Below are 25,835 nucleotides of genomic sequence, written 5' to 3'. Positions count from 1 at the left end.
GCCAGACATCTATCAGTGTTGCCAATGTTTGTTAACAGTATCAGAGAAATGAGTAACAACAATGATAGAACTGTGAACATTTTGATTTCAAGATGTTTGAATTTCTGAAAATATGAGACTGCAAATTAAACATTATAAAACTTTGAGGAACAGATAGAAGTATTTGGAATGTCTTAATCACTCCTGTTTTCCACTTCACTACACTTTCCTTTGCAACCTCTCACTGTTAGAAACGTAGACCCTTTTCCTCCCCACGATGATGATAAGAACAGTGAGTCGGTGCAGTTCTTAGAGCCATGTTTACTTTCAGTGGTTTCCACTCCTTACCCTAGTCAACAGTAAGTAGTGGAATGTTGGGGATAAATGTTGGGGCAGGACATGCACTCTGTAACGCTTCCAGAGTCAAAGAATGTTTGATGAAACATATACCACCATTTGCATTTTGATGAATCACCGTTCATGGGTCTAAGCTTCCATACCCGCTTAAAAATAGTTCTGTTGTTCTGTATGCTGTCATGGTATTGTTGTTAACAATCTGATTCAGGTCGGTCTTCTTTCAATGTCAGGCAGAAGCAGATATTCCCACTGATCTGTTTCACCTTGAATCCCTCTCTTACATGAGTGTGAAATGAAGCAGTTCCATCCGGAAGAGCACAACATGATGCTTTAACCCCTTCCATGCGTCGGACGGCCGGCGGCCGGCCGACGTCACGGTGGGCGTGTGCGGAGGACGGCCGGGGGCCGTCCGAACCACGCCCACGCCGTAAATCACCCGCACCGCGGCGGAATGTTTGCCGCGGTCAAGGGGTTAAAGATCTCTGTTGAAAGCCAGTGTAGCAGTGTGATGTTTACAACTAGTGTTCCCAAGACTCTACTTCAGCATCAGGCCTAACATTCCATGTATGCAGAAGTCTGTCTGACAAGTCTCACAGGTTGCAGAGCTGGTGTGCTGGGATCAAAAACTGGTCTGAAAAGGGTTAACAGGGTGACCCAATGAACCCCCTAGCAGGAGAGACTCTGATGTCACAGGAGGATATCTCAGTAGTTTAGTATCCTACAAGAGCATGTTCGCTGCTGGGGTTATTCCCCAGCTGTGCTGGGGGGCAGGGGGCATGCACAGCGCCCCCATGCTCATGACGAGCTCAGCTCATCATGAGGCACAGTGCTCGTGTGCTCATGACGCGCTGAGCTCGTCACAGCCACACTCGTTTTCGTGGAACGTTCAGCACAGCAGGGGAATGATCCCCGCGTGTGAGCGTTCCACGGCCCATGACGAGCTCAGCTTGTCATGAGCACACGAGCACCTTGCCTCATGACGAGCTGAGCTCGTCATGAGCATGCAAGGAGTTAATGAACTTCAGCTTACACAACCATTGACTCTCTAGTGATCATTGCATGTTGGTGATGGCATTTTTAGAATTTGATTATTCATTAGAGGAGCCTTTTTCAGTCATGTCGCTCATTCTTTTCTGACTCCTTTATGGATTAATCCAGGCGAGGAAGTGAAGAGCAGTGAGATCACTTCCCACATGAAAAATGGAAGTGATGTCTTACATATGGTCAAGTGGTCAAGGATGGAATTTGAAGAAAAAAAATGTAGTTTCGAGATCTTAAGTGTAAATTGGGGGAAAGTGTTTGAAATATTTGTCCAGTAAAAAATCAAAGCATAATTCTGTTAAAAGGGATGTTATGGAAGCATTTTCACCTTTCTTTTGTGTATAAGATGCTATCCATGCGCAATAGCGTAATCAAATTGGAGCCTTTTAACGAATTCTCCAGTACTACAGATAAGTACCTTTCTCTGGTGGATTTAGTTGGTTATATGATGATCATGTATTTAATTTAATTTAATTGTGGGTTTATATAGCGCTAGAATCAACTCCCGGAGGAGTATCTCCGCGCTTCGACCGCTGGGGAACCCGTCCTGGCTCACCCTGAGAGATGGTCCCTAATGGGCATCTCTAAGGTGCGACCAAGCATCCCCGGCGGTCTGGGGGGCCGTTGTGAAGAGGAGGCAAGCTAATGCCCAGAGTTGCCGAGTGTGGTCCCTGACTGGAGTAGGCACCGAGGCGAGAATTATCGAGCCCGCTGACCCTGGTCCACGACCCTGCCGCGTCGGGAATCGAACCCTGGTCCCGGGCCGTCCTCTGCTTACGGGTCTGCCACCTCTAACCAGTAAGCCACACCACTCCATACACTCCATGTATAGATGTGCTCGATTTTAGGGGCTGTATAAAAAGCCCAGGAACTAAAGAAAGAGGCAGCCATTTGATTCCAGTACTTTAACAGGTGCTGAAAGTGTACTCAATTCCCTTGAATTTGAAACTGTTGCACCTGCGAAAAGTACCTATGGAAGTAAGCACGTAAAAGAATATAGTTTTGTGTTCTACCCATAGCCTGCTTGACATAGGTGATGTGCAAAAGACACACTTCCTAGCAAGACTTAGTCGAATGTGTTCTTGCCCTGAATTAATTTATCCTTAAAACGCCTACTCAGCAAGGGAGCAATCTACTTTCTTAAAAATCTCATTAAAAGGAAATCCATTGAGGATGGCCACCATTTGCTGTGCTCTTGGTTTTTCTTGAACACTTGCTGAACACACTGTTATCAGGCGCAAATGTACAATTGACATCTTGAAATGTATGTTCTTTGCTGCCTGAAAGCAATTTCAAAGCATTCAAAGAGTGCATATTTCTGGGGTATGATGAAAAGCAGGCAAATTTGAATTGGTAATGTTCCTCTACATTGTTATTGTTAAAAACTGTGATTTTTAATCTAGAGGAGGAGTAGCGGAGAGGCATTGGGGCTTATTCACAAAAGTATTTGAGTACGGGAAGTAGTACCAGAGAGGTACTCTTTTAGGTACTTGTATATATCTTCATGAATTGGCCCATAAACATGCAACCCCATATTAAAAAAGTGCAAAGAGGGCACACTCCTTTCTATTTATACTAATTGTATATGAATATTCCCTGAATGTTCTCAAACTAGTACCAATTTGTGTTTTGGAACAATACACAAAGGTATGTAAGAGTCTGCAGAAAAATACTACAGGATTTCTATTATAACTACTCCAAATTGTCCTGCAGTCTCTACGAGCACACAAACCTAATCCCACGAGCCAACAATAACAAGTGACACTTGTCTAACCATTAAACGTGGGTTCCGGAGCAGTGTGCTGCCTGTTGTAAAGCGCTTCAGGGGTATTGAGCGCTATATATATGCAATTACAATACAGTGTAGTACTGCATTCTTTGTCATCACTATGGTCCAAACAAAGGTCTCACACAGGCACAGATCAGGTAGATTATTCTGTAGAAATGTGGCAGGCTAAATGTATCTCTGCATTCTTTTGTTTCTTATTCCTATGAAAAGTGCTGTTATTTTGAGGGAGTAACTTTGCCTTATAAAGAACTAAAGAGAACTAAGACAGCTGCATGGAAACTGGCAGCATTGTTTTTCCTATGGGTGTAAGTCTGCATACATACATTTAAAGCACATGTAATCTTTGACCACTGTAACAAAACTAACAGAAAGCAGAAGGCTGCTGAGAAGATTTATGTAAGATGTAAATACAATAATGTTTCTATAGTTAATTTTATGATGAACAGAGTAGCAGAAAAGATTAAACTAGTAAGAGTAGCAGTTATTACACAGCTAAGTTTTCATGTTTCCTATATGTAAGATGTTCCACAGTGTGGTATATGGACTCTGGAAGTTTATTCTATACTACGGGTGCAAGTACAGAGAATGCTCAACCACATTTTGAGGCCTGTGAAAGTGGGAACTTTGAAGAAGAGCTTGATTTACAGATTATTTTTGACGTTTTTTTTTTTTAGAAAAAAGTACATATTTCATTGATCGAATGTGCCACATTACATAGGTTCATAAAGAGGAATTAGGAAAAGGCAAATCGTAAAATGAAACTAATAGAGCGGTTGGAGGTACAAGCATATGGGCCTTTATAATAGGGCTGTCTCCTGTATTTTTAATACATTTGGAACTAAGGCAAAAAGGTATTTCGACAGTGGCCAATTCAAAGAGTTTGTATAATGAAATCATGCACAATTTGGAGCTGGTACTAATGACTTACATCCAGCTGGTGTAAAGCAAAGAATGAATTTTCAGTCCCTTCATTGGAAAAAAATAGATGCAATGGCTGACACCGTAGGGCTGATTGATACCTTTCTATCAGAATTTCACCTCAACATATTACTGCTTTTATTGGCCTTACGGAAATTTCTTGCCATTGTAAGCAGACTGCCTAAATAAAGAGATTCTAAATGAGATCCACAAATTCTCATTATTTTCCTAGTCCACTTTGAGCTACTGTTCCTTCGTTTAATTGCCTAGCTCTAACTTGTAAGAATGATATTTTTGCATCTATCCGCACATTACCATCCAAATTCACTATGATATGACTTAAGTCTGTATGTGCATAAATGGTGTCGCTGCTCCACAGCTACACTTGATGGAAAAGAGGCTCAACTTAAACTTTGAACAGTGAGGATTCAGGAGATAAATGACACAGCAATTGGTTTGAAAATAACAAAAACAATCCAAAATGCTATCACCTATCCCAATATCCAGGAGGTAACCCAGATGACTAGTAGGCCGATAGTGTCAAATGCTGCTATGCATAACGTACCTCACTAAATTTTGAAGAAATACACCCCAAGCATGAACATATTGAAGACAACCTCTAAAAAAGAATTATAAAACTAGCACCACAAGGGCCATAGGAACATAGAAAGGCAGTGATATCACAATGAAAGCATCATGAACTTTTGGAGGTACACAAATTAAATAGAATTTGGCCTACAATGTTTCAGTATGTTGATTGCATCGTGTATGGATCCTCTCCAAATTTCTCTGAGGTTTTCACTCTGCCTTTACTCAGTATAACCGCTGATATGCTAACAAAATATCTCCACCTGGAGGGTTCCTGATAATGGTCCATTACTTTCTTACTACTTTCAAGAAATGAGCTCATCAAATTATGGCCCTCAAATTTAGGGAGATCTTTGTGTATCTGTGCTAAAACCTATCAGTGCTTTCAAAGTAACGCAACTGTTACAACCTGAGTTTGTACGTCTTCTTTCTTTATGGACAAAGTTATGGGGCATATTATCAAGAACGACGTTAAAAATTATTGCCGCTTTAGCGGCAGAAAACTGCCGCTAAAGCGGCGATAATGGGCTTGAAAATATGCCCTTAAGAATTCCAATAAAGTCCATGGTCTGGTGTGAACATGGGATTCTATTGGAATTCTCTCTAGGGCATATTATCAAGCCCATTATCGCCGCTTTAGCGGCAGTTTTCTGCCGCTAAAGGGGCGATAATTTTAATGCCGTTCTTGGTAATATGCCCCTGAATCTTATTGTAAGGCATTGTACACGTTTATAATAATGCTGGTGTGTGGTACGGAAAGGCCTGAAACCAACTTCAAGCAGTGTCTTAACACCATGTTGCACATCAGCAGGCCCTAACATATAAACCAGCTGCCTTGATAGCACAATCAGTGATTCTGCATGTTCTAGTCCTGCATCCATTAAGTATTGAAGGGCAGTTCCCATTTACATCATTACACAAGATCGAAAGCTTCCGATTTACCACACATTTCACTAGTGTTTTTCTACTAAGACAGTAATGCTTTCTGGATTTTAGTTAGAATTTTACATTGTGTGTTTTTAATTTCATAAAACATCGGTGTAAATCTTAACCCGTTGGCTGCGTCGAACGTTCAGCTCCCGTGCTGAACGTTAGAAAAGCGGGTGGGGCAGCGTCGGCCAACGGACGTACGCAGCACTACCAAGGTAGTGCTCGCGACAAACGTTGGCCAACGGCAGCAGCCAAAGGGTTAATGATTGAAACACACTGTGTTTAAATTAAAACTGGTTTTAAGATTGTGAATTACAGAGACAGTGTTTCAACTGTGCCTACGCTACATTCTAATAATTTTAAATAATCGAATAATAACATCTGTTGCTTTTATTGTTAGTATTTATGCTATTGTTATTGTCAGTATAATAATAATGATTGTTGTTGTGAGATTTTAGATTTGAAAGACATTCTGTGCCTAAACGGTAAGCTGAAACCATCATGGCAAGATAAACAGACGTGTCTGCTTTTCACGCATTCTGTAACCTAAACATAATGTACATATCGCGTGGTCCTTTTCCCTGCAGAGCACAGACGAGAGGGTGCAGGTGCCTGACGTCAGAGCCAGCAGGTGGTACCAGTTCCGGGTGGCGGCTGTTAATGTGCATGGAACGAGGGGCTTTACAGCGCCGAGTAAACACTTCCGCTCCTCAAAAGGTTGGTGTTCTTTTCCCTACAACTGACAATCATCTCGCACTCGGCCGCACATGGCTCGCAACTTGATCCTGTGAATATTTAATAGATACAGGTTTCCAGCAGTTAGCCTCTCGCATCAGGGGAGGGCCCAGGCCGCGTTTGAAGTCTGCCCGCTCCACTTATAGGTTAAAGATGCGCCAATTATTTTACATGCACGTGCTCTGGGCCTCCAGGAAGCTGCTCTCAATTGGTTCGAACACACGTGGGGCATGGCTTTTTAATGCCTTTCTTTCACCTCACAGAAGAAGTGCAAACATGCGCACACACTACCACACACGTGCACATGCTCCTAGCACAAACTCTTTCACCTTTATTGCTAATACTCCCTGCACAGCAAACACGTGTAGTTTGCAAAGTAAAACTAGGTTGCTACAAAACTTCTGTTTGTTTTACAGGAAACAGGTTGTATTGCCAAAAACTATGGGCCTTATTAAGAGTTTTGCAGAACGACAATAAATCAGAACGTGGGAGATAACTTGTCCGCTGTATTACTAGTGCCTTCCGCTATAATGCAGCTTTTGCGACAGAGTATCCTGTCCGCCAAATTCTTAGGGGCAGATTTATGATAACTGGCGCATCCCCAGGGATGCGCCAGTTATTTTGCGCCGCTGCTCCGCCACCCATGGTGCGCCGCATTTACAATGCGGCGCACCATGGGGCAAAAACGGCACAGATGCGTGACGCATCTGTGCCGTAAAGGTGGCGCATTGCTGGAGTTGCGTCACAAGCACGACGCAGCTTCAGCAAGGCTCGGGGGTGCCCCATCTTTACAATGCTGCGTCAAGACCTACGCCTGCTTCAAGCAGGTGCAGGGTTTTGACGCAGCATTGGCCTGAAAGTGACTGAGTGAAATCTTATAGATTTCACTCAGCCACTTTTGCGAGGCGCACCTGCCCCGGAACGCCCACAAGTGGCGCACAGCTTTACAACGTGACGCATCTGCCTAGATGCGTCACGTTGTAAATGGGTCGTAGGGATGCGCCACATTTACGCCGCAGTTGCGTGACGCAAACGTGGCGCATTCCCAACATAAATCTGCCCCTAAATATCTACCTATATCTCAGCCACTGCCGGCAGTGGGAGTACCTGTGACGTGGGGAGGGGCAGGGTGGGGGGTAGTAATGTATGGATTACGGAGTTTTACAGGTAAGTAAACATTTAAATAAATAAAACGAATTTCGTTGCGCACACTGCATCGCATTTGGGGATGCAGTGCACTCAACGAAATTTGTTTTATTTATTTAAATGTTTACTTACCTGGGAAGCTCCGTAATCCATACATTACTACCCCCGTCCCTGCCCCTCCCCACGTCACCGCCCTGCAGGTACTCCCTTTGCCAGCCGCGGCTGCTATATCATCTGAATCATCATGGTGGTCATGCAGCCGTGGCATCTCAAGAGTTACATATAGTAATAGTGGATAGTTAATGCACCTCTGCACCTTGACATATGGCGACTACATACTGAAAGTGCAAAAATGCCATTGTGACTGCCCATGAGATTGAAACGTGGAAGTAGTGACGCACGGCGTGGCACTCTTTTGAGAAATTTATTGGATTTATGAATTAGTTTTAATTTGTCATTTCAGGAAAAAGTACAAGGAAGCATTATTTTTTGTAAGAAAGAAACATAATTGTAATAATTGAATGTGAAGAAAGCGTCTGGAACACTTTAAGGTTCATATCGCTACTGGAGGAAGTTGTGCAAAGTATGGGGAGAATAGTTACATTTTGGGACTAAAATCCCAATTTGTGTTTCATTTCATAACATCAATATAAAACAGAGGTTTTGTGAGTTAGTAGCAATTTCCATAGCCTTACTGAGAATGTTCTTCCCTTTAACTTCCAGTGTATTATTTTCCCTTACAGATTTTCTTTGAAAATAATGGATATTTTCAGATTACAGGATTACAAACACACACGTGTGTATGCACGTGCAACCGTTTACATTTATTTTGAGATAAATGTCCATGCAGATTTAACTTATACCACTAGAATAACACAATTGTGATCACAGTAACAGATCAAAAAGTATTTCAATGTTAATCATAGATTCTTTTTTTACTCCCTATAAATGTTATTGTAGATACTTCCTATCAGCCCCATAGTTCAGCAAACTTTTCAGAAGTATGAAGCACAATACAAATGCATTAACATTATAACATAATATACACAAGGTTAAATATAACTTCTTTGTTAAATCTTATCCTTCATTTGCTGTGAGTATTTCACAATGAGTGCGTTTCCAGTTTTCTTTTTGTGTCTTCCACCATTTGTGATGTCCCATTTTGCACTCTTGGGTTGTCCCAATGTGAAGGTTATATATCTGATAACCTTTAGAAGAGTTTAAAGTGCTGCACATATTTACATTATCTTATATGTCTTTTGATGGGCTCAATCCTTTCCTCGCAGGTACTAAACGGATTATTATATAATTTAGAGTCCTTGACTGTGAGAAAATGAATATTTACAAAATGTATATCTTAGGCTTTTAAATGTTATATTGATTATTTCTATGAGTTTTTTGCTACCCTAAGACTTTTTGAAATTGATGGCAGGCATCAAGAATGAGGCTAAAGAAAGATCAGGATTGAGGAAAGGAGGAGACAGGAGGGGAAGAAGGAAGGGGCACGCTCATACAGTGGTGCTCCCCAAAATGGTTGCAGGACATCATGACTGGGGTGTTTCTGGCAAGCTGGCCACTATACAGCGTCAGTTGTTTTGGGATTTTTGGGGGTTAATATATCCCAGGTTTATATATTTGGGTGATAAGGAGGAGAAAAACATTTTTGGGTTTGCAGTCCAAGGGTGGCATATGAGTGTACTTGTGTATTGGGATTGGAGCAAGATACCTGGTACAAATGTGTACTTTTGGTGGTTAAGAGGATGATATGCCAGGTATTGGGAGTGTTATTGTGTGTGTGCTTGGAGGCGTGGGTCAAGCGACCGAGCATGGATGTATGCTTGGAGGTTGACAGAATGCCGGTTGTAGGATTTCCTTTTAGAGTAGGGGCATGGCAACACATTTGGGATTATGTATTTATGGGAGCATGCAGGACACCAGGAATGGGTAGGTCTAGATGATGAATCCATATATTTAGGATTCCTCATTTCCAGCAGTAAGCTTTTGCATACAAAACCTTCATTTTGGTGGTTGTAGTCTTGGTCGTCTAATGTTCATCCAATTGGGCCAGCGAACCTGAATACAATTAATTGTCACGTTAAAGACCAAGACTGTATCATTGATGTCCCAGTGACCCAAGTTATGATCATGGGCAGAGAGTGGAACCTATAATGGTTGAAGCTAGATTTTCGAATCAAATTTACCTTGCCAGATGATGCCCAGAAGTTTACATTTTATCCTCTGTGTCTCTGATGACCAGGGAAGGAGTTTTAGGGATCCAAAAATGTGATCTGATTTCTTTACATTAAAGCAGAGTCCTGTGGCTTGACTTTGTATGCTCTGTAACTTTGCAGTCACTGTCTTGGGGACTCTGACACAAACAGGGTTACAGTAATCGAGTCTCAATACCACCAAAACCCTACTCGGTTGAATAGGGAGCAATGAAAGCTGATATTTAGTTGTTTTTTGGTGCCACAATTCGTATGCCTGTATGTTGGTGCTCCATACTGAGCTGAAAACATTAGTCGGGCAGGTGTGGAGTTGTGCCCTTATCAGGATATTAGGGTGGGCTTGGGAAAAGGGTAATAATTTAGATAAATAACTGGTGTCTTTGGTTTATTATAAAAAGTTGTTGCAAGGATCATTAAAATGTTAATCCAAACAAAAATAAAAACCCTTTTATGTATGGCGGGGGTAGAGAGCCTGTGGTGTGAATAACTGGATCTGTATGCAGGTACCAACCAACAGTTGTTAACAAAAACTGTTAACGCATCTATAACTGGGGGGAGGATGTAGTCTAATGGCTTGAGCAGTCGACATCGAAGCTGGGGAACTGGGTTCGAGTCTCTGCAAGGGACTCTGACCATCCTGTAATTCTAGCCAAAACACCCAGGGGCAGATTTACAATAAGTGGCGCATCCCTGCATATTAGCAGGGATGCGCCACTTATTGTGCGCCATGCCTCCACCACCATTGATGCGCCGCATTTACAATGCGGCGCACTAATGGGCATAAACGGCACAGATGTGTGACGCATCTGTGCCGTAAAGGCGGCGTATTGCTGGAGTTGCGTCGCAAGCACGACGCAGCTCCAGCAAGGCTCAGGGGGGCCCTATCTTGTTAATGCTGCGTCAACGCATGGTTTTGACGCAGCATGGGCCCCAAAGTGACTGAGTGAAATCTTGTAGATTTCACCCAGTCACTTTTAGGAGGCGTTCCTGCGCCGGAATGCCCCCTCCCTGCGCAGGAATGCCTCCTTCTGGCGCAGGGCTTTACAACGTGACGCATCTCCCAGATGTGTCACGTTGTAAGTACCCCGCACCATGGCGCATCTTTTGCGCTGCCGCTGCGTCACAAAAGTGATGCAATGGTGGCGTGAAAGGGGCGCAAGGGGCTTGTAAATCTGCCCCTTAATCTCCCTGTGCTGAACAAAATTAATCTGTCTGTAAGGCAGCTGGTGCTCATGTAAATCGCTCTGATACTTTCGAGTCAAGTTTGCGTTTTATAAAACTCTGGAAACAAAATTCTATATCATTACAAGGACTATTGATTAATTGGCGTATTTTCTTGTATTATTGCACTGTTCCCTCACTTTGCCCCTCCTATTATCATTTGCCAAGAACTGAAGCTGTCCTTTATAATCTTTTATTTTTTAGGTAGTGAAGTTATTTATTAAATACCAATCTAGCGCTCAGAGGTAGCAATCCATTGATGTTCTGATCCATGCATGGGCGACCTTTGCATAACCTCAGAGAACACAATGTTAGTAAATGCAGAAAAACATACTCACAAAAACGGGTGGGAGAGGGTGAGGCGAGAATGCTGCTGAATTTCCTTCTGAAGGTCATGAAGGAGAGGGTGCTGGCACACATGAAAGGGATTGTACTGCATTTGTTTTCAATATCCGATCTTAATAGATTGATTAATAATTCCATATATAAAATACCACTGTCTTCCTGAATTAAGCTCTTTCCTTCTTCTGTAATCTATGCACCATTGTTTCCCTCAAAAGCTAAGTAATCTCGCATGTGCAGCTTTTTGAAGGGGTCACTCAAAACTAGCCTGCGGCGACATGGTGATCCTATATAAAAACCTAATGAATAAATATGTAAATACGGCTGTGGAGTTCTTAAAAAAAAAAAAAAAAGGTGGCCATTTTTATAGAAGTTTGCATTATAGTGAAAAGTTAGATTTTTTTTCTGTTTAGATTTATATTCCTCGCTGTTTTTTTTTAATATATATATTTTGACTTCACTCTGTCTTGTGAAAGAATAGCACCATCGGTTCTCGGCCCTCTACTGCCCCATAAATTAACCTGCTGCTCATTAGCTTTGTTGGTTAACATTCTCATAAAACTCAACAGTAAATTAAAACCTACGCCCGCAATACGTTTTGAAATCCGCGACAGAGTAAACTAAACATATGGCATACCACAAGAGAAGGAAAAAACTTCAGACGTCAGTCTGAAGGTCGGGCTGACCAGAAAACCTCATGTTTTAAGGGAAGACAAAGCGCATTCCACCGCAGTGCGGTCTGACACGGGACTGGAGCCACCGAGCCCAAGGATGCCGGGTATGTTTGAGTCTTTATAGGGCAAATTCGTGTTTGCCCGAGGTAACAGGTGCACCGCGTGCGGCACGCGGCGGAAGCTGCTGTACAAACAGCTCCACACACAGATAAACACACCCGCAGTTGCTTCTTGGGTCACAAGACCAGTTAAAGAGAATATTGTATTTTTCATTCCGACTTCAATTATTTTGGGAGCATGCCTCGGTAAAAGGCTATCCAAGGCCACAACACACAGAAATTTGAATTTTGTTTGTATGTTTTGAAAAATAAGGAAACAACTTAACGACTGCTCTGAGACTTTAGCATGGTATTTTAAGATTATTGGAATGTCCATACCGAAGTTGGCCTCTCTGCAGAATTACCTGTTATGTGCAGAACTTCAATTAGAATTCTCATTTGAATTGGTGGTTTCTAATAGTAATCATTGTTTCTGATATGGAGACCAGCGTCTTGTTGTTAAGGGGCATTCGGGCTACACTTTTTTCAAGGATGGTCAAACTATCCCGGCCTAGTCAAGCATGTTGATTAGAACTCAAGTACTTTGAATTATGTGGCAATCCAGTTCCAAATTCTGCGGTAGGGTTGGCTGAATTCGGTAGCATGGAAATGGAGAATTACGTGGTATGCACAGACGTGGGTCCCTTGCTCACTGTGGCAGTGGATTCAAGCTAACCTGGCTGATGAGGGGGTAATACCCCGAAACCTGTCCCAGGATGTTTGTTTCCGGTCCAGGGAGGACCTGGCCTGGCAGGTCAGGCTGGACTGTTCCCATGAGGACACGGTCAAGACTGATTTGCATATGGCTGGCTCCAAACTGGTGTGGCATGGTGAGCAAAATAATAATGGAATAAACCCAGATCTGTGACTGGGGGTGAGTGGTTGAAAAGTTTCAGCGCTCCGTCCATCATCTTGTTGTGTTTGCTTGTTCTTTACAACAGCATATGTTTTATGGCCACATCTGATTGTGTTGTATTACTGATCTTTTAATCATTAAATATTTTGTTATTTTTTGATATTTTTGTTTGCTTTTATATGCATCTCACTATGTGCTCCAGACTGGTATGAAACTGTTGATTTGTGAAGTGCTTTGTCACCCACTGGTTTATGCTCAAAAGTTATAGATCAATTGGTAAATAAATACATCATTCCCTGCTTGAGCATTGTAAGCCCCACAGCCAATTGAGCATTTACGTGGCATGTTCCCTGGGGGTAACCAACTCCAATTCCATTTGGATGATTGTGAAAGGACTAGACATCCTCAAGAGTGGCTTTCTTCTATTTTGTGTAACTGTCTCCTTTCCGCCAATCACATTTTTATTTGTCTAAGACGCCCTAAATCCGCTTGGTATGCCAGCCAAATATGGTCCCGTGCTCACGGTGACACTGTACTCAGCATTCACCCTACTGATGAGGCCCAACATGCCTGAACTAATCTGGGGTTGCTTGTGTTACTGTCTACAGATGAGTTGGCCTAGCGGTAAGGACTGGGCTGTTCTACCGGATCAGGAACAAGTTTGATTTGCACAAGGTGGGTCTCTGCGTAGACTGAGATGTTGGTGAACAATGGTGGACTGGAATGCAGCCTTGGCAAATTTCCAGGGGATGCGATTAACTCTAGCATTCCACCCTTTACTTCTTTATTTTTCTAATCCAAGCTGGGGTACCGGAGACAAGCATGGGGAGCACTGTTGGTGTATACACTTTAGTAGTTAGTGGGACAGAAGCCTTTCTACAATGTTGAATTGAAATAGTTTTAAGCTCATATCCCCAGTATATGAGCATCCCATCCATCCCAAAAGAACTCTCCTTATGTTCTAACTCCCATCTCTGTCCCAAGAGAAGATAAGGATTAACCTTTAAAGTGAAGTGTCATTGACAAACTGGGTTCAGCTCTGCTTGATGTGTCCGAAAACAATGACCTTTGTACGTCCCCATCCACTTTTCAGCAATTCGACAAAACCTTCAGAGCACATCGGAGACCCATTAATGCTTAGTTCAACAAAGAGCCATCATCACCAATGACATTTTTATGTGATTAATTTTAGAAAATGCAAAAGTTGGTTCATCATTAGAAACACTATTAAGACGACACATGCTCACATGTACAACTTATACTCATCCTTCATTAAGTACCACCCTAATTCGCACACATTTTCAAATAAAACAGAAAACTTTCCTAACCATCACAATTATTTTCCGGTCATCCTTTTCTGGAAAGTATGAATAATCTAATTTCATCACAGCATTAATTTTGCATATAAAGGCTAACGGGAAAAATCTAGGTTCCATCTGAACATCACTGCACTATTTCTTCATATTCGCAATACTCCTGTATTTTATGGTAAAATACTTTCAGGTCTTTTAGAAAGGCAGTAAGTTGTAGACATATATTTGGAGCTTAACAGTAAATGCTTTCAAAAACACACGTTAAAATCTTATAGGTTTTAGATAGTTCCTTAAATTAAGACACATTTCCCGTAATAATTATTTGGATGGGTCAGCAAATTCTGGTTTGTGGCCACAAAAGAACTACCCCAAGCTGAGACACTGTCTACACATTAAACAAGTGTGTGTGTCACAGTAAAACTAATTTGGATCTGTCCCAATGAAAAAATGCTTTCATTACTCTTGTACCACAAAAAAAACACCGACTTTAATCGCCATGTTTACATATATACTTTACAGCAGACCGTCCGCGAACCAGAGACAGTAATAGCAGATCTTCTGAAATAGGTATTAAAATACCTTCAGAATTGCTGCCATCATATCAACGGGGTCACATCATGTACTATAGGACTGCCAAAAACATCACTGACTACTAACTATGCATACAATTTGCCAATTATATCCAGGCCCTGTGCTAATATGACAGCCTTTCTATTTATGCCAGAATGTAGTCAAAGGTATACGCTGGAAGCTGTGGATGATGGGCACTATCCTGTGGTGCTTAAGATGGCAGGGGTGCTACACATTATGCTCAGGTGCCACCCAGTGTATCAGGAAACTATTCAAATTCTCTGAGATAGTACAGAAAATGTCATGGTTCTGCCATGTCAACTCGTGGCGATTGTATGATAGAACAACGCACGCATTCATCACGCATGCCTTTACAACGCGTCCACTACCACGCATGACCCACTACCACGCATCCCTTTACCATGCATACCATTGCATCACACATGCATCAGGACGCATTGAAAGTAGCATTACAATGCATACACTATCCACGCATACCACTTTCATGAAAACTTTTATAATTACATTTTTTTATCTGCAAAACTACCTAAAGTGCTTAACGTTTCACTCAGGCCAGCTCATCGGCTCCATACCAAGGTTACATTTTATGCTCTAAACATGCACTTTCGCCCCTGTACTCCCCTCTCATTCCGATGCACCTCCCACTTAGCCAGCACAGTGATATACCCAGCAGTTCCTGGTGTGTTCCACTATATGCCATGGCCACACCTCCGAGACCGTTAGTTTCCGGTTGATTTTCAGCAGTTGTAGTGTCCACGTAAGTGCAGCCTCGTTCTCAAGACTACGCTACTCTCATGAGCTGCAAGTTCGCCAAGCCACCCTCTCCTCATTGCAGGTACTAAATTGTAAGTTTTTGTCATTCCGCTTTGTTCTCCCGGTCCATGGGGCACATTCGCTGCAACCCGGGCGATTACTGTAGTCTGCCCTCTATGTTCAACCTGTTTCAGCGTATTTGCGTTGTTTGTGTCGCCTGGTGCACCAACCCAGGAGTGCAAACGCCAACCTCCACCATCCTAGTAGTTTAACGCCGTCAATCTTGTGGGTCCTTGAAGCCCACAGTACATTTTAATGATGCCTCCAATCTTTTCAGACTTGGTCACGCCCCTACAACACTAACACTAATTTAAAGCACTTAAGCCACAGTCATGACGTGTGACAGTAACCGTGTGTGATCGTCACCACAAAGCCATTACCACGCATATGCCTTTGTCACGCGTGGTAAATGCATACTCGTGGTAAAAGCATGCATGGTAAAGGAATGCGCGGTAAGGACATATGAGTGGTAATGGCTTCGTGGTGACGGTCACGCGTGCATATTAACACGTTGTAATGGCTGTTTCCCCTCGTGGCAGTGACGCACGGTGTGTCAGGGCTGTCAGCCCATTACAGCCAGCACACTAGACCATTATGATGGTACTTGCTCAATATTACTGCGTTCTCCTCAGTTTTCCATGTGGAGATGTGTTCATATGGTTAAATGCGGCATTGCTCTCCAATTTGCGAAAATGCTGCCCAGTAAGCCAGCTGGTCATGCTAGATGTTGACCCAATAATGCTCAGGGACTGAAAAATAGGACCTGGAGCAGCTTAGTACTTGTCGGTGCTGCCCAATGTATGTGGCTTCCTCTTCACTGTGTCTCATGGTTCCTCGTCTCTCCCCTTATTCTCATGCCTTGGACTCCACTTCCTGTAGTGAGGGCCTGGAGACACAACTGCTGCATGCTTCTCCCTTACAGCCCAGACGTCAGAATGTAAACGACAGAGGGGCTGGGAAGCCACCACTTGGTGGATCATTAAGTCGGAGGAAAAGAGAGACTATTCGGGCATTGCCCTGCATCTGTGTGTTTGAAGTCCTTCTTTTATTTCTACAGTGGTAGGTATAAATACACAAAGGAATGCCAATACATCGAATCACGACTGAAGCAATGTAGTTGCAGGTCTTTAATTCCTCTGAGCACAATAGAGGCACTAGTTTAATGCAGCGGCTTCCCTCTCTCACTGCAGTGCACCACACAAGACTAAGGGGTTTATTAGGATGGTGGGCGAATCGCCACCGGTAGTGATCCACCGGAGAAAACACCCAGCCAGATGGCCTTTTACCCCCGCCACATTAGCATGGCAGGGGTACCGCGGCGGACGGTAAGCCCATCTGTCGCTTTTCACCGGTAGACAATCAACACGATTGCCTACCGGGCGGAAAAGGCCCATAATATGGTGGTGGTGCATTGCATGCACCGCCATCCATATTATGATGTGTGCAGGAAAATGCCTTTCCATGGCGGAGACTCCGCCATGGAAAGGCATGCGGTTTTTACTTTGGGGGCCAGTTGTGGGCCCACCGGGGGTCGGGTGTGGGGGCTGCACTTGGGGATACCATGACATTGGCATGCACAAGGTCACATTGTGCATGCCAATGCACAACATACATTTTCAACATTGTGGCGGGTGCTGCTTTTAGCACCGCCCACCACAATGTTGAATATGTGGGATGCGACCGCCAGGGTGGTGGTCGCATCCTAATCTGCGGTGCGGGACCGCAGCACCCCTGGTGGCCAGTCCCAGCACCGCTAGGGTGGCGGGCGGACTAAAGTCCGCCCGCCATCCTCATAGACGCCTAAGTAAGGATGATGGTGGACGAAAGTGCATTAATGGTGGGAAGCCGGTCCTGGCGGTCCAGCATACCTCACGGCCCTCTGCCCTTCATGAAATATCAGAGCGCTAGCCCGGCTGGACCAGGGATAGACATTGACGGCACAATAGCTGTGTAATATTTTTGAGAGTGCGGCACCCTCCTGTTATCTAATTACCACCTGCGCAGTACAATTTATAATGACTTTGGGTTCGTATGGTAACAACCTACTGGTTTTCATCTACCCGGCGCAGGCACAACTTGAAAGGGCAAAGCAGCAAACAGTGTGGTTTTCACAACACACATGTCCCAAATTGGAGGTGATTTCATGCATACATTACTACGTGTTAGTAAAACCAGAACAGACAGCCTTTCCCAGCAATAAACATTTCCCCCTCGTGGCCCTGTGGGAGCGGTGATTTTTACCATGCTTCGCAGCTGGCTTGTGTGTGATATGTTCTCCTGGGACCCGCATTTGATCTCCAAGAAGGCGCCTTGAAGGGGCTAACTGACTGAATTGGACACAGCCCCGGTAACCTTTTAAAAAGTCAGAGGTCAGTATGGTAAAAAAAAAAAAAATAGGATTGGAGGACAGCGCGACTGTCAACTTCCTAGCAGTGCAGGAAACGAGATTCCACGTTTACTGTTTTCGGTATATTTATTGTTCACCTGCTAAATCCCACGGTGTAGTTCATCCCTGTTATATTTTTGTAATGTTATACATCCTCGTTATTTTTTGTAATACTATACATACAGCCGATTGAATTCATCTGCAGCAAATAAAACACTTTTTCAGCCAGGTCATCAGGCAGGCGATATTAGGTGCCAAATTACATAAACTGCTAGGGTTGTGCTAATTTACACGGAGGCGCTATATAACACAATATCGAATAAGGTCGTTTTTCATTTTATTTTTATCCGCGTCTTTTAGTGGTCCTAAATGCTGCTTTGCAGATTAAAAAAAACACAATCTTAGCATTTTGTTCAGACAGGCACCACGGGCCGCAACCGGATCTCGTTCACCATCTGCGTCAGGTGGGAGCTGTGCTCCTAGTTCTGAACACATTGATGTGTTTGCAGTCCATGCGCTAATTTTGTTTATCCGTGAGTTGGCACATGCTGCAGACGCCATGTTTGGAACTTCTGAGCAAATAGTACATGCCATGTAAACGGCTCGATTACTTTAAAATAATGGATCCTCTAACTCTGACGTTTTCGAGGCGCTCCATTATTTAGGAACCATTTTTTTTCATACACACCCCTATTTTCAAGATAATCACACCTTGATTATCATTTCAGGTTCTTACTTGGATGAATGTCGTTCGGTATGAAAACGTTCAGAAGGAATACAAATGTTGCTACCAGGTCAGTGCCTGGATGCCTCTGGGCGCTGTGATCCTGTTGAAAGCATTGAACATTAAATATACTTTCTACGATTTTCACAACCCTTAGGATCAATTCCTTCAATAGATGTGTAGGAGAAATGGTGGTATTTTAATTAGAATGAAACGGTGCATTCTGCTTTTCATCTGACAAATTATAATTGTTCACCAAAATTGCCATATCTAGACTAGGGGGTAGCTGCGTCGGTCCAGCAGAATCCAATGGTATTACTCAGCCCCTGCGTCAGAGGGGGGCGCTTACCATCCAGGTGGCCCCCAACCCTTCAAGGGTGGCCATTCAGTCCAGGGTTAATGAATATCTGTGAGATATGGCACACTGAGGGACCCCTGATGACAGTCTGCAGGTGGGGGGGGGGGACACAAACATTTTGCATTAAGCACCTGGTAGAACTGTATCCTTTACCAATTATCAGGATATAAAAAAATTACATGCAATTAATGTGAATATAAGTCATTTAGAAGATCAGTTGGAAAACCATGAGCTAAATTGAAAATACTGCATGTACAATGAGGTGCATCAATTGAAAAGAAAAACAGTGACTCATTAGTGACATAGCATTTGTCATGGCTGAACTGACTTGCCAATCAGATCACTTGCACCCCCTTTGCATCACCTTTTAGGTGGCTTTGAGGTGTGGCTATTTGGACGAATTAGGAACTACCATTATAGCTTACCCGAGCCCATTTCAAGAGGGAAAATCATTCATTATGTAGCCTGCTTATCTTTAATAGGGGAGACAACCTTTACAACGCAACTTTTACTACGCAGTGCCATTACATCGCAACTGTTAGAACGCAAACCATTACAACGCATTGCGCTGGGGGGCGCTCTAGGATAGGGAATAGGTTTATTTACTATCCAACACCTTCCCTACTATCCATGGGGACTGGAGTTGGAATAGTAAATTAAACTATTCACTATCCAGCACCCCAAAGCACTATGCGTTGTAATGGTATGCGTTGTAAAAGTTGTGTCGTAATGGCATGCGTTGTGAAAGTATGCGTTGTGATGTCATGCATCCCTTTAATAGGGAACTCTGGTCAGGATTAATTGTGATAACTCCAGATTACAGCTCCCGATTGATAGCGTTTCTTCATTGAGGAAATTGATAACTTGCACTACCTGATGAACCCTCCTGTTAAGTTCTCTCAGTTACCCATTCCCGGCGGTTGAAGTCTTTAGGGACTTTTGGAACAGAAGGGTATATGACGTCACTTGCTCGTGTAATTTCAGCTCTCTTCCTGAATAAGGTGGTATGGCTCACTGGGCCAGCTGTTCTTCCTGAAATTGCTCTTGCCGCGTTTTCTTTGTGAATTGAGTTGAGTCCTTAATAAATATTTCACATTTTGTTTAAATTAAGATCTATTCATGACACATAATTTTCGGTATAATATACTGTTGAAAGCCCAATACTCCTGACATTTCGCTACATGTGGCCAATATTCAGAATAAATTGGAATATTTGTAAATATGTCCACTGATTTGTCATATGTAACAAGTAGCAATCTACGGGCATAAGCGCTGCAGTCTGCTTCTTTACAGTTGCTATTTCTCTTCAAATGCACACTCTTTTCAAACTGCCAGCGAACTGAAACGAGACCCGGATAATTCTTCGAAACATCCTGTGTTGATTTGATCTTCAAGTGGGGCTCTTATCGTATGTGGTATTGTATGTCACTGCTGCACCGTGAGCTTAATTAGCACTTTAGGTCCCCGGGGGATCTCTCACTTCGGCCTTGGGTTAACCCTATTCGGCCTGCTTTGGTTGGATTGTCACAGATGCAGGGCATTCATTTTTTAGGTCAAGCATAGGCAGCGCATGCGCTGTCTAGTGAGACATGCTGTATCTACTCTATGGGCTATTTGGCACACCCATCGCTTGTCATTGATTCCTTCGTGTGCCTTTCAAAACGTCTTACTTTAGTGTGGTGAATCTGTGTCATTTGTCCCTCCTTTTGGTGTGTTTGTCACGCCCATGGAGTCTGGTCCTGTTACATTATGTGGATAAGTTCACTTCTGGCCATTTTCTTAGTTTTGACACAAACTTGTCTCAGCTCGTGTTTTAGGATGGTTGTATTTATTAGCTTTCCAAGCATGATCACCCACTTCCCTTTCCTCTCTCTCCTCGCCTCAGCGTCGCTCGCTTGTTGAAGTATGCAGACATTGATTTGTATCAATAATGACAGTGCTTTCTCTTCTGAGTGCTTCTAACAAAAAAGCTAACTTATTCATCCTTTGGTGTATAGTGACGATGTGAATATTAAGAACGTGTTTTCCTTATTCTACTTGCAAGATAGAGTGTAAAAGCAGCCTCATGAAATTGGCAAACCTCTACCTCGACATTCTGTAGAACATGATGTTTACATTAACCCTAGTACAAATGAGCTTGGCTCTTGTTTGATGCTATCGACAACTCCTTAAAGAACAATCCCATTAATAGGGGAGGCAGAGCTCCTAAATCTTACATATCCCATGGCCGCCACTGTATTTTGTGGTTGGCACGATTTTCTGAAAAGGTTTGCTGGAACCACCTTTAATTGGTAATATGCTGACTTGCTTTGCAGTTTGGTGCAACAATTATGCTGCTCTGTAAAATGTTCTAGCATTGCCTCATTCAAGTATAGTGTTCCTCATTGCAGTCCTTGATTACACACACTGTCAGCTTTCTGATATGTGCATGTTAAAATAATTGTACAGACCTGGTTGTGAACAACTCCACGGTCATGATGTCTTTTTGGGACAAGCGTAATTTTGTAATCAAGTCTATTAACGATCGTGCCTAACCTGGCTCCTATCGGTCAATGCGAGTTGCTTCCATGAAGTGTATAAGTGACCGCTGTATGTTCACAGACAACAACATTAAAGCATTGCATTTCGTACTCAACACATTTTCATGGGCTTTGTGGCTTGACACTTCCTAAGGTTTGTCTGATTTTTAGATTTAAATATTGGTTTAATTCTCTTGCCGCTTTTTAGTTATTGTGCAAATTTTATTTGTTCTTCTGCTGTTTGTCTCTTGTGCCCGTGACAGTTTTCATAATTATGTTATAATGTTTTGCATAGTGATGATAAGGCGTAGTTATATTTAAGGTGTACGTATAGTGTGGTGTTACCCGGATTCTCTCAGCCAGAAAAAGTATGCCAGCGCTATCATTGAGTGTTGTGATTGTTCTCCATTCTAAATTGGATATTTTAATTTCATACTAGCTTCCACTGCAAATTAAGATCTAATTGTGGTTAGAAAATAATTTTAATAGATATTTGTGTAAAATCAATTAACCTGCTATGCTACGTTAACAGAGCCTTGTAAAATACTGTATTGCCGCAGCTGAATGATGGTGCTTTTGGCTGTCGCATTTGCAGACTGCATGATATTTGTTTGAACTCAGGCTCTTTTATGATGTGCCTTATGATCGGGGCCAGTGGAATTATGATATTGTGCAGCTACTGAGATTTTTGCATAATTATAGATTTGCCGCATTTGCCACATAATCTATCATCTGCCGCAAATTCTGCAGACTTTATCAACACAAAATTTAGTTTCTCGCTCAGACAGTTCAAAAGTTTCTAAAAATGCAATGACACAAGTTGCCGCTCAGTGGAAGGACCTTTGCAAAGCTAAACTGGTCACCATTCTATTGATATTTGCTATATGTGGGAATTAAATTAGTACTAATGTAATGCAACCAATGCCCAGATAGTGTTACCAAGTTAAAAATGAGGACATAATGAAATAATACTATTATAAATCAAAAATTGTGTGTATGACGGACGTGATATGAAAGATTAGAGGACAGTAGGACACTAGGTGAAAGGAGAGGTGTGTCAGGAAAGTCCGCTTGGGGTAAAAACATATGCCCAGTAAATTCCCAAAGACATCATACATTATAAAATTGAATTCATGTTAATAATTGCAGAATTTTCATTATGAAATGTAGCCTTGGCTTGTTGAAGCTGATCGTTGTTGGCCCCTATGAGATATACAAGGAACACTGGATGCCCGCCAGGACAAATACTGTTCAAGATTGTTAGTCACACATGACACTCCTACCTTGTGTGAATTTAGGTAAAAAAAATACAAGATTTTGCTGGACAGACTGTAAATGTTATCAGACTTTTTTTGCAGTTTGTCCCAGACTTAGATCTGATATTTACAAGTACAATCCCCATCCCAAACCATTGTGCTGCCTTCTGTGTTGCTCCCGCCCTCCCAGCTCTGTTGCGTCTTCCGCTTCTCCCTGTCTGGCTTTTCCTTTTTTAAACACCCCCGGCTCTACAACATCTTCCCTGGCTGCTCCCCACTCTGACATTGACTATTCTTAACACCCACTCCCCTCCCCCCACCCCGCTCCTACATGAGTGCCTAGCCCCTCACCATCACCTTGGTTAAAGGAAAAAAATGCCCTAGATCGGTGGATCCTAAGCAAAGTTGATGGCGCCAGTGCTCACACTGCACTGTCTTTATTACGTTTTCAGTATTCTAGTAAAGGTAGTACACAGTCCTGTCTCTGCTCTGCAACCTGCACTTTGACATAAGCTGCTCAGACTGGAAGACATGCGTTGTGCGGTGTATTCTGCGCATATAGCGCTTAGAAATGAATTCATATAATCTATTCACATTAAGCCGCAATTAATGTTTATTTTAATTCCTCTTTTCCCTTGTTCTGTGCCATAAGCAGTGACTTGAAACAACAGCATCACTTATGCCAGAAGCTGACAAGCCACGCCGGCCTGCATCTGCCTGTCTGTGCCATAATGTGCTGCATATCACATGGCTTCACTACACAGTAAACATTTATCTAAGATATACCTTTCTCCCATGCCTTGTTCATGTTTTATGTTCCAGTCCATGCTCAGTAAAAAAAGTGGAGATTGTGGATGCTGTGATAACAGCAGCATCTCACCAGACCTGTCCATTGGCCATTTGAGAGTCATTTTAGGTGGATTGGGAAGTTTTTGTTGTTATTTTGTTTGAAAATCCCTCTGATCTGGCTATGCCGGTGTTTTGATCTGAGCCTCTGGGACAGCTTGCAGAAGAAGCAAAACACCTTTATATGCCCAGATTTGGTTTTGCAAGCATATTTGAAGCCTCATTTGCCCTTGTTTTTCCTCTTATACTTGACCAGCCACACTTGACGAACGAATCACATATTGCCAGTCGGTTTCCACATTTACATGCTCATTTCATACTGCCTCATGAGTCTTCAAGAATCTATGTTGGCTATTTCTATTTCATGATGTACAATTATCTTCTAATAAGTGCGATAATGAAGGTATGAGCAGGGCCTAAGAGTGTAAAAATCAATGCCAGAACATGAGATTTGATGCAGAGATGGTGTGTACAACAGTGACAGCTTTTTGCATTTAGCATATCCGCCCAGGGACCCTTTATTATATTAGTTGTACCTGCATATAATAAAATTCCCTTGTGTTGTGGAATCTCTCTGACATGAATCTATTTACAGTGTGTATATTTGTTATAACAGAACTCGTAAACACTGCAATAACTGGGCAGATTGTTTTTTTTGGCTTTTTTTGCCTATTGCAATGTGTGTCTCTGCATCTGCGCGAGTGCTTCCACGTGCACACATTGACTTCCAGAGTCTTGGCTTTAGCTCAGTACAATCCACGCAGCCATCAATCCTTTCACAGCAGATGCTGTACAACATGAGCCAGGCCCACTGACTTCTGGGTGTGGGGGGACAAGCACTGTTAATTGGTGGCTAGGCCTGGATGGGGGGCCTCCGTAGACATCTTCTTGAAAGTGAAGCCATATGATAAGTATGCTGCTTTTGTGTAACGAGGCACATGAGAAAAGGATTGAACTCAATTGCAGCTGGGTATTTTTTTCACAACAGCTACTAGATCACCAGTGTTGGGCTAGCTATCAGTCATACTCTGTAAGTGCAGAGTCCCAGAGTAGAGCTTAGTGTATGGGTTTCAAATGCACAGCTTAATCGTGTTTCTTTCTCCGTGATACATTCCTCAGTAAAGTTGTTTGTCATCTTATTGTTTTAGGCTTAACTTGCCCCCGAGACTGATTCTACAGGCTGTTCAATACTCTAGGGACACAGTCACACACAGAATGTTATAGTGCTGTTAACTTGCATGGAGGAACCTGTCTTACTGTGCGTGCATTAAAAAGCCTTGGAATGTGTCCATAAATGTTTCTTGAGGCAAGCATGCATTACCGAATCAGACTGCGTGATCCAGTGTGTAGCAATTGTGTAGCTCATCAATCTCTGGTGGCACAGCACCCACTGGCGTAACGAAAAGTGATGGGGCCTCCCTGCACGGTACTTAGGGGGGGCCCCTCTGGGCTCAATCAGGAGCTCTCCGGCTAGAGTGCAGTGCCGAGGGTGGCTCTTGAAGCTAGGGGCCCCCCGCACCGCGTGCGCTGCGGGGGCCTGTGTTACGCCCTGACAGCACCCAGGATAATGTGCTGAATGGTTGCACACTTATAAGGTCCCAAATGCAGGAGACCTAATGACTTTGCCAATGCTTGTTACTACTACATCGGTGGGGTATTTGAGGTTCTAAAATGGCAAGAATTAAGTGAAATGTCCTTCTATGTCTTGCTTTTTGTTTGGAGCATATAAAAGAAAGACTACCAAGCAAGGGCATCACCTCAGTTATAGTCTCTTCTCAAGGTGCCTGACTTGCATTAGTGAGGGTCAAAGGTGAGCCGTAGCTAAAACATTGCTGGCACTTTTTATTTAATGTGTTTTGTTTTTCTTAGCTGTGTTGTGGCCTCTCATGTTTGTCTAAGCTATCGCAAAGCATTCTACTACCATTTTCTTTTAAAAAGACTTTTACACAGAGACAGCTATAACGAATAAAATACATGCAAGGACATAAGACAGTTGAGTGCTGATGTACCGTCTTTTTAAACTTCCCAACTGTGAAGGACGCCCAGTGGCATAACCCAGGATTCTGCAGCTCCTGCGGGGCAGCTGGGTGTCACCACTGGGGCTGAGGAGGGGGGCATTCAGTCCAA

The 25,835-nt window shown here is 42.9% G+C and overlaps 1 protein-coding gene across 1 annotated transcript in view; it reads left to right on the top strand.

The window, feature by feature from the left end:
* The window catches only part of ANOS1 (anosmin 1), a 451,571-nt gene that overhangs the window by 319,502 nt on the left and 106,234 nt on the right, over positions 1-25,835 (top strand). Inside the window, exon 6 of the mRNA XM_078657674.1 lies at positions 6,190-6,319. Coding sequence (XP_078513800.1) covers positions 6,190-6,319 — 130 coding nt within the window. The remainder of the gene's footprint in view (positions 1-6,189; positions 6,320-25,835) is intronic.

This window comes from Lissotriton helveticus, chromosome 8 (assembly GCF_964261635.1).
Source record: "Lissotriton helveticus chromosome 8, aLisHel1.1, whole genome shotgun sequence".
NCBI lineage: Eukaryota > Metazoa > Chordata > Amphibia > Caudata > Salamandridae > Lissotriton > Lissotriton helveticus.
This window is presented reverse-complemented; position numbering and strand designations above follow the sequence as displayed.